This window comes from Giraffa tippelskirchi, chromosome 9 (genome assembly GCF_054371585.1).
Source record: "Giraffa tippelskirchi isolate mGirTip1 chromosome 9, T2T-mGirTip1v1.2.pri, whole genome shotgun sequence".
NCBI classification, from domain to species: Eukaryota; Metazoa; Chordata; class Mammalia; order Artiodactyla; family Giraffidae; genus Giraffa; species Giraffa tippelskirchi.
Window position 1 is genome coordinate 16,352,733 of NC_137283.1, and position 9,919 is coordinate 16,362,651.

The 9,919-nt window shown below is 42.6% G+C and overlaps 1 protein-coding gene across 2 annotated transcripts in view; it reads right to left on the reverse strand.

Moving 5' to 3' along the window:
* OGG1 (8-oxoguanine DNA glycosylase) overlaps window positions 1-9,919 on the reverse strand; it is a 29,371-nt gene that overhangs the window by 2,387 nt on the left and 17,065 nt on the right. Inside the window, exon 7 of one of the 2 annotated variants that reach the window (XM_081528133.1) lies at window positions 8,290-8,993. The exons of the other annotated variant lie outside the window; for it this stretch is intronic. Coding sequence (XP_081384259.1) covers window positions 8,958-8,993 — 36 coding nt within the window. The 3' untranslated portion in view covers window positions 8,290-8,957. Of the gene's footprint in view, window positions 1-8,289; window positions 8,994-9,919 lie in introns of those variants that run through there. 2 annotated transcript variants of the gene reach the window in all.

Sequence of the window (9,919 nt, forward strand, 5' to 3'; positions counted from 1 at the left end):
AGTGATTCACTGCCCCGAGGTTCTGTACAGCCTTCTCAGAGAGAAACACCCACACATAATTTCTAAAATTACATGCTCAATAAATTCGGCCTTGTACAAGGCACTGCTAAACTTTTTAAGCTATTGAATCTTCTCAAACATCCTTCATGTAGGTACTAATAATATCCCAGTCACAGATGAGGAAACTTAAGTCTTAGGAGTTGATATACCTTGCCTGCTCATGTAGTGTAGTAGTGGTTGAGCATGGTTTTAAGCTCAGTCAATTTGACTTGCACAGAGTCTCTTTATGACACAACACATTAGGGCCCCACTTCCGTAGAGTCTGCGTATGGTACTTCTAGGTTTAGGTAGTGCACAACCTGTACAGCAATACATGGAAGCCCTGCCTACAGACCCCCTGTTCTTAGTTACTACTCATTTCCATGTCCATTAGACCAGACCATAAGTATAGTAGGCATTGTTAGCACAGTGTTCCAGGAACAGAGATGGTTTTGTGGAGGAGGAAGGATGGCAGCCAAGGTTCCAAGATTAGGTAGGATTGTGAGAGAGGAAGGTAGACATTATAAATAGAAGGAAAAACCCTAGAAGACTGACTGGGCCTAGTTCATTAGGGAAAAAACAACTTTCAGTGAGAATTCTAGTTATTCTCTATTGCACATCTACTTTCTGCCTGGTACTGTGCTGGCCCTTTGCTCCCATGTCTTATTTGATGCTCATTACACACCTACAAGGTGAGGAGTAACATTTACCTTGAAAAGGACATCCAGGCTCAAAAAGGTTCACTGCCTTCTGAGGCTACACAGCCTCAGTGCAAGAACAGTTACAGCCCTGCTAGTACCATCCCTGACAGAGGTGACAACCGCAACTGGACAGGAAGTCCCTTCTTATGGCCCACCCATGTCCATTAGAGCCAAAGAAGGCCTCCTTTATGGGGTTTGGGGAAAGCTGGGTTCCCTTTGAGGAGGGGGAGATTAGTTTCGGCACCTCAAGGCTCCAGTATTTTTTTATTTTTTGTGGGATCTTAGTTCCCTAACTAGGAACTGAACCCAGGCCCCAGAAGTGAAAGTGTGGAATTCTAACCACTGGACCACCAGGGAATTCCCTAGGCTACAGTTTTAATTGGAAATGATAGTGACCCCTTATCACCAATTTGGTAAAAAAAAAAGCCTTTTGTGTGTTGGCCCTGAAAATCATCCGCTAACATTGTTTAGCCTGAGTCCCCAGTGCCTTACAACTAACTTTCATAAACACCAGGGTGAGTGAGAACAGGATTGGGTAGAGGTTAAGCCCTGGTGTAGGGAACATGACCTAGCGTGGGTCCCCAGGTCTTCTTAGCTCCTGAGCACTCTGGGGAACTAACTGGGGGATGCAAGGTCACACATGACTTCTGCTAAGAAGGAAGCAATGAGGAATTCCCTGGTGGCCTAGTGGTTAGGATTCTAGGCTTTCACAGTTGTGAGCTGGGTTCAATTGCTGGTGGGGGGAAATGAGATCTTACAAGCCACAGGGTGTAGTCAAAGAAAAAAAGAAGGAAGCAATGGCTGGAAGTTTGTGGAAAAATGGTCAGAGAGTAAATTCCTTTCCTGATGAGTGGCTTAGGACTCAAAGGAGAGAATTAAGCATAAACAGACCATAATTCACTTGTTCACATATTAATTCACTCATTGCTTTTTCTCTTTATTCACTTCATAAAAACATTTATTGCTCTATCTACTTACCTCCATTTCCTCATTCATACTTTTGTCTCCTTACTCAGTGATCCTGTTACCCTGGCTAAAAGCTATGTGGGTGACAGTGGGAGGCAGCTGAGGAGACAACCAAAACACAAGACAATAAAAGCAGATAGAAGAATGTATAAAATCTGCATGGACTTGGGACAGAGACTGGTGTAATAACAGCTCAGAGGGTCAGAGAGCTTCCCTGGTGGCTCAGATGATAAAGAATCTGCCTGCCATGTTGGGAGACCCAAGTTTGATCCCTGGGTCAGGGAAGATCCCCTGGAAAAGGTAACAGCTACCCTCTCCAGTATTCTTGCCTGGAAAATTCCATGGACAGAGGAGCCTGGCAGGCTACAGTCCAAGAGGGCACAAAGAGTTGGACACAATTGAGCAATTAACACTTTCATTTCATTTAGACGGTCAGGAAAGACTTCAGGGAGAATGTAGAAAGGAAGCTGCGGGTCAGAACATTCCAGACAAAAGGAACAGCAAGGCACAGAGGTGCGAACAGCTGGCTTGCTTAGAGAGAGGTGAGAACTTCAGTGTGACTGGAACCCTGGATGTGTGGAGGAGGAGGGAAGGATGAGAGATGAGGCAGAGAGTAGGTTGAGACCAGGCTGGGACAGGTTTTGAATGGCAGGTTAAGGTTCACTGGTTTTATTCCTAAGGTCAGTGGTTGTTCTCAAAGTGTGGTTCCTGAATCAGCAACATCAGCATCATCTGGAAACTTAATAAAGATGCTAATTCTCAGGGGCCAGATCTACCCAATCAGCAGGGCTCCAGGGGGGGCCCAGAGGTCTGTTTCAGCAGGGCCTGAGGCGGTTCCTGATGCAGCTTACAGTCTGGGCATCACTCTTCTAGGCATTAGGGAGTCAGGGGTGGTTTGTGAACAGGGGTGTGCCACAACAGCACTCTAAAATGGGAAGTACTCTGATAGCAGCAGGGAGGCTGCACTGAAAAGGGGGGGTGAGGGTGAAACTGCAGCAGACAGGAGTGCAATCATGTGCAAAGAAACACATCTGAGATGGAGGACGTGGCAGAAACTGGCAGATGTCCTCCCAAATATATTCTCCCTTTCTTCTATAGTAATAGAACTCCTGATTTTTAGCTGGACATGTGCCTCTGAAAGACTAAATATCCTAGCTTCCTTTGCAATTAGGTATGATCATGTGATCAAGTTTTGGCTGACAGATGTGAGTGGAAGAGATGTGTGTTACTATGAGGTCTTGAGTCCCAAGGGGTGTGCCCTCCATGTTCCCTTCTCCCCATGGCTGGGATGAGGCATGGTGGCCATGCTTCTCAAAACATGTAGTCCAAGACACCATTGAAACAGGTGAGTAAAAAGACAAAAAGCTAGGGTTCCTCTTACGTTGTAGTCATTGTACCAGCCTGAGAATGCTATAACCAGATTGTTATACATTTCTACTTAAAGTCACAATTATTTTGGGTGTCTCCTAGAGAAACCAAACCTATGTTCTAGTTGATAAAGTAAGTGGCATGCCAAGCCCTCTTTTCAAACTATACCTGCTTCCTTCTCTTCCCTTCGTCTCTTTCTTTTCCAAAAGAATTTGGGAAAACTTAACTGAGGGTGTGCCTAATGAGTTTCATAAAGTTAAGCCCATATGGTTTAACGGAGTCACGGTCATTAACCATTAGATTTAGCTCTAAGCTTCCTGGAAGCTAAGGGGCAGAATGGAAATATGATGAATCAGTCTCAGAACATTTGATATCAGAGTAAAGGGCATCTCCCAGTTTTACTGACAAAAATTCTAATGATTTGTCATGCTGGTGAAATTTCTCAACTGGAGTCATATGTTGATAATACTCTCCATAAATCTGACAGGAAAAGGAGACTGAGTTTCACATGGTGATTTCTTATCACAATCTCTGATGAAAGCTCAGGACATATTGTTAAAACAACTCTGGGAGAATGGTTATGCAAGGGACCCCTAAGCCAGGGTGGCGCCAAGCACTGTACATGGATTTGCTCCTCTCAACAACCCTATGTCAGAGCAGGCAATACTATCACCCTTATTTTACAGATGAGGAAACTAGGATATAGAAAGGGGAAGGGCCAGATCAGATAGCTGGTGCTGAGCCAATGTTGTAAGCCAGGTCTTAGACCTTAGAGGCCTTATTCTAAACGTCCCTCTCTGGGCTGGCCAGCACCATCACATACAAAATTGTAGGTACTGTGGGATGAGAATCAGCGAAAAGCCAAGAACATGTGCCCTAGAATATGCCTGTGTTAGCCAAGAGAAATTAGTGAGATATGGTAAACAGTAGAGGGACCTCTGAACCTCTAAAAATAGGCTGTTCCTGGGTGAGAAAGTAGGGGTAGGCACCACGGAGGCAGAGGGAAAACCCCAAATGTGGGGCTTGACTAGAACTTGTGGGCCTTCAAGAATGGAAGGAGAAATAATATTGAAAGTGCTCTCCTTGGGGACCTAATGTCCAGAAAAGGAGAGGAAAACTCTCTTCATCTGTCTCATTTCTTACTGAGCACCTACTCAGCAAGTACCAATTATGTGCTAGGAACCCAAGGGACAACAAGGGAAAGGCATCTTCTAAGTTGTCTCATTCTCAAAATAATCCTACAAAGGAGGTGTGATTATTGCTGTGATTATGCCATGTTCTAGATGAGGAAACAAGCTCAGAGGTGTTAAATGATATGCTCAAGTTCCCACAGCTGTAAGGTGTGGGGTGAAGTCTGAACCCAGGTCTGTCTGACTCAAAATCTTTTAATGCACCAGCACTGTTTCATTATCAGGGAGAGAAAAACATGATGAATTCAACATTTAAATCCATTCTATTTCTTTGTTGTTCAAATGGAATTTAAATAACTGAAAACCAAATTGGTACACGGCCACCATCTTTTGGCATAATTTGTTAAAAAGTGACTTTTTGATTGTAAAGTTAATATTACTCAACAAAAAAATGTATGGAAGGACTTCCCTGGCTAAGACTCTGTACCTCCAGTGCAGGGGGCCTGGGTTCAATCCCTGGTCAGGGAACCAGATCTCATATGCTACAACTAAGCATTTGCACGCCACAACTAAAAGACCCCACTTGCTGCAACGAAAATGGAAGATCCTGCATGCCACAACTAAGATCTAGCACAGCCAAAGAAATAAATATTTTTAAAAATGTTTTGGCGCATATAGACATATAGAGAGAAGTAAAAGGAACAAAACTGAATCAGATAATTCTTGCCCACTCTCTCCACTCCTAGCTATGAATAATTTGTAGTTTGCATTTTACACTGAGGTTATCAAACTGCACATGTGTTTAACATCATAAGTACTTTTTCCCCCCTGTTTTTTAGTAGGCTGCAATTAACATCAATTTACATTGGTAAATGTAAAAAAGTACATCTGGTAGATGTACCTTATGTTTTTTAGACATTCTCTTCTTGGTAATTTCTTCTAAATTTTGTTGTTATAAAAATATTTCTTCAAACATCTTGGAGCATATAGCTTTGCCCTAATTTAGGATTATTTCCCTGAAACTGATTCCCAGAAGAGAAATTCCTGGGTCAAAAGTCTGGACATTATTTAAGCTTTTGATGTGAACTGCTAAATTACTTTCCAAAAGAAAGATTTTTAGCAAGTCATTTTTCCACCAGAAATACTAAAGTACTCATTGCTCACACTAACATCAGCTATAAATGGTTTCTTCTTTTAATTTGTACTTTCCAGAAAAACATCTATTTCTGCTTTATTGACTATGCCAAAGCCTTTGACTGTGTGGATCACAATAAACTGTGGAAAATTCTGAAAGAGATGGGAATACCAGACCACCTGACCTGCCTCTTGAGAAATATGTATGCAGGTCAGGAAGCAACAGTTAGAACTGGACATGGAACAACAGACTGGTTCCAAATAGGAAAAGGAGTACGTCAAGGCTGTATATTGTCACCCTGCTTATTTAACTTATATGCAGAGTACATCATGAGGAACACTGGGCTGGAGGAAGTACAAGCTGGAATCAAGATTGCCAGGAGAAATATCAATAACTTCAGATATGCAGATGACACCACTCTTATGGCAGAAAGTGAAGAAGAACTAAAGAGCTTCTTGATGAAAGTGAAAGAAGAGAGTGAAAAAGTTGGCTTATAGCTCAACATTCAGAAAACGAAGATCATGGCATCCGGTCCCATCACTTCATGGCAAATAGATGGGGAAACAGTGGAAACAGTGACTGACTTTATTTTTCTGGGCTCCAAAATCACTGCAGATGGTGATTGCAGCCATGAAATTAAAAGACGCTTAATCCTTGGAAGGAAAGTTATGACCAACCTAGATAGCATATTAAAAAGCAGAGACATTACTTTGCCAACAAAGGTCCGTCTAGTCAAGGCTATGGTTTTTCCAGTGGTCATGTGTGGATGTGAGAGTTGGACTATAAAGAAAGCTGAGCGCCAAAGAATTGATGCTTTTGAAATGTGGTGTTGGAGAAGACTCTTGAGAGTCCCTTGGACTGCAAGGAGATCCAACCAGTCCATCCTAAAGGAAATCTGTCCTGGGTGTTCATTGGAAGGACTGATGTTGAAGCTGAACCTCCAATACTTTGGCCACCTGATGCGAAGAGCTGACTCATTGGAAAAGACCCTGATGCTGGGAAAGATTGAGGGCAGGAGAAGAAGGGAACGACAGAGGATGAGATGGTTGGATGGCATCACCGACTCAATGGACATGGGTTTGGGTGGACTCTGGGAGTTGGTGATGGACAGAGAGGCCTGGTGTGCTGCGGTTCATGGGGTCACGAAGACTCGGACACGACTGAGCGACTGAACTGACTATTTTCAAGGTAGAGAATATTCCATGTTCATTGTGTTTCATCTGTCTCCTTTGACCATTTATTGGGTTCTTAGTTATCAATTTTGTGTATTCTTTACATAATAGAAATATTAACCCATTGTCACTAAAAGATTTTCTCAGTCTGAAGTTTGCCTTTTACTGTTAGCTATGATCTTGGAATAAGGTAGAGTTTTGGGTTTGTTTACAACAACAGAAGTTAAGAATGTTTTTATAATTGTGATGCAACTGACAAGGGCTTAATTTCCAAAACATACAAACAGCTCATACAACTCAACAACAAAAAACAATCCAATCGAAAAATGAGCAGAAGACCTAAGTAGACATTTTCCCAAAAAAGAAATACAAATGGTCAAAAGGCACATGAAAAGATGCTCAACATCTCTTATTATTAGAGAAATACAATCAAAACTACAAAGTACCACCTCACTCCGGTCAGAATGGCCATCATTAAAACTCTACAAATAACAAATTTTGGAGAGGATGTAGACAAAAGTGAACCTCCAAAATAAGTTGATACAGCCACTATGGAAAAAAATATGGAGATTCATCAGAAAACTAAAAATAGAATTACTGTAAGATGCAGAAATCCCACTCCTGAGCATATATCCAGATGAAAAGCTAATCCAAAAAGATACTGGCACCCCTATGTCACCATTCACAATAGCCAAGACATGCAAACAATCTAAATGTCCAACTACAGATGAATGGATAAAGAAGACATGGTACCTATATACAATGGAATACTACTCAGTCACAAAAGAGAACAAAATTATGCCATTTGCAGCAACATGGATGCAACTAGAGATTGTTACAGTTAATTAAGACTGAGAAAGACAAATACGATATGGTATCACTTATATGTAGAATCTAAAATATGACACAGGGAATTTCCTGATCATTCTCTGGTCCAGTGGTTAGGAACTGGCACTTTCACTGCTGTGGCTCAGGTTCAAACCCTGATCAGGGACTAAAATCATGCAAACTGTGCCACAGCACAGCCAATCAATCAATAAATAAAATATGACACAAATGAACCTATCTATGAAACAGAAACAGATTCACGGCACAGGGTACAGAGGTGGTTGCCAAGGAGAAGGCAGGGAGGGGAAGGGTGGAGTGGAGGCTGGGTTAGCAGATGTACTTATTATAACATGGAACGGATAAACAGCAAGGCCTACTGTATAGAACAGAGAACTGTATTTAGTATCCTATGATAAAATGGGTAAGAATATAAAAAGAATGATGGAAAAGGATATAAAAAAGAATATGTGTGTGTGTGTGTGTGTGTGTGTGTGTGTGTGTGTGTAAGGTTTTCCCAGTCGTCATGTGTGGATGTGAGAGTTGGACTACAAAGAAAGCTGAGTGCTGAAGAATTGATGCTTTTGAACTGTGGTGCTGGAGAAGACTCTTGAGAGTCCCTTGGACTGCAAGGAGATCCAACCAGTCCATCCTAAAGGAAAAATCAGTCCTGAATATTTATTGGAAGGACTGACACTGAAGCTGAAACTCCGATACTTTGGCTACCTGATGCAAAGAACTGACTCATTGGAAAAGACTCTGATGCTGTGTTGGATGGCATCACCGACTCGATGGACATGAGTTTGAGTAAGCTCTAGGAGTTGGTGATGGACAGGGAAGCCTGGCGTGCTGCAGTCCATGGGGTCACAAAGAGTTGGACATGACTGAGCAGCTGAACTGAACTGAATCTCTTTGCTGTACAGCAGAAATGAACACACTGTAAATCAACTATACCTCAATAAAAAAGGTTTTTATGTTTGTACATAAACCTGTCTATCTTTTCCTTGTGATTTCTTTCATTTTTCTCCAATCTCAGAAGACCATTCACACATCTAATGGCTAATTTTCTGTTGGATTCAAGAACTGATGGCGGTGTCTGAGCTGTTTTGTCATTTTTTAATTACAAAGGAGAGAAAGGAATTACTTCCTTTACTTTTTTCTTTTCTTGTTTCCATATATTTTGATTTTCCTTGACTTACTTTTTTAGTACCTTGAAATATGCTCATTGAAGATGGAGGCTCATTGGAGATGGGGGCTATAGGAGGAAATGGGTATATGTATACACATTGTAAAAAGTCTGGAAGAGTACGTAACAAAACATATTAACTGATTTTTTTTTTCTGACTGATGGGAGCAGGGCTGGGATGGATTTTGGTTGTGCCTGCCCAGCACTTCTATTCCTTTGGGCAAGATAGCCGTCTTCACTCCTTGTGACTCTAGTGGGGCTGCCCATGACAGTGCATTTACCCTGTATAGTACCTTATTCCTCTGCCAACAGGTTCAGGGGTAAAGGCATAGGCGTGTCAGCTCATCAGAGTCCATCACAGTCCTTCCCTGAGACTGATACACAAAAGTGGGTGTATCTCCTCTTTTGCTGGGTTCAGTTGGGAAGCTGGGGCTCTCACACCCTGCTTGCTGCCAGGTAGAGGAGATCACTCTGCAGAGGAAAGGAAACCAAAGTGTAAAGAAAAATCAAGAGAAGGAGAGATGAGAGGAAGCAAATCCTGCAAGTACTGTGTCTCCAGTTCCAGTCTCAGACGCTGAGCCATGGTGTTCTTCCTTCAGTCTTGCCTCAGCTATGTTAAGCCTTAGGTTTCTCTCTGGTGAAGCTGGCTTAATTGGGTATTCTGTCACTTGACAAGTTAAAGAATCTAACCAGTGGAAAGGAGATGTGGGGGAAGGTAATTGCCCCTTAGCCCCCTATTCCCAGACAAATCAGGTCCCTTCTCTGAGCCTCTGTTTATACTAAAGTAAAAGTAAATTTTAGCTGTCATATTTTAAATCCCAATGGTATTCCAGGCACTTCACATTCATCAGCTCATAGAATTCTCCGGGGAACTCTGAGTCAGTCATCAATATTCCCATATTCCAATGAAGAAACTGAGACTCAGGGAGACAAAGTGTGACCCAGGTAAGTCGTCCTAGAAACCTCAGCTATCTTCCTCTCTCACCTGTAAAATAGGCATAAAAAACTGACTACCCTAGAACAGTCTTGAGGATAAGAGAGGGAAAAGCCAGTTGAAACTGACTTGCGGGTAAGCCTCCTCCTCTCCCCATGGCTGAGACAGTAGAATCTGCCTGCAATGCAGGAGACCTGGCTTCCATCCCTGGGTGGGGAAGATCCCCTGAAGAAGGGAATGGCTACCAACTTCAGTATTGTTTGGAGAATTCCATGGACAGAGGCGCCTGTCGGGCTACAAATCATGGGGTCAAAGAGTCGGACACGACTGACTAAGCGACTAACGCACAACTCCCCACTTCCAGATAGAAAAACCGGGAATTCAAAAGTTGAGGGCAGCACTCGGTCGTGATGGAGGTGGAGTCGGCGGCCCCCGGGCTGGCTCCTCGGGATGGCTCCAGTCC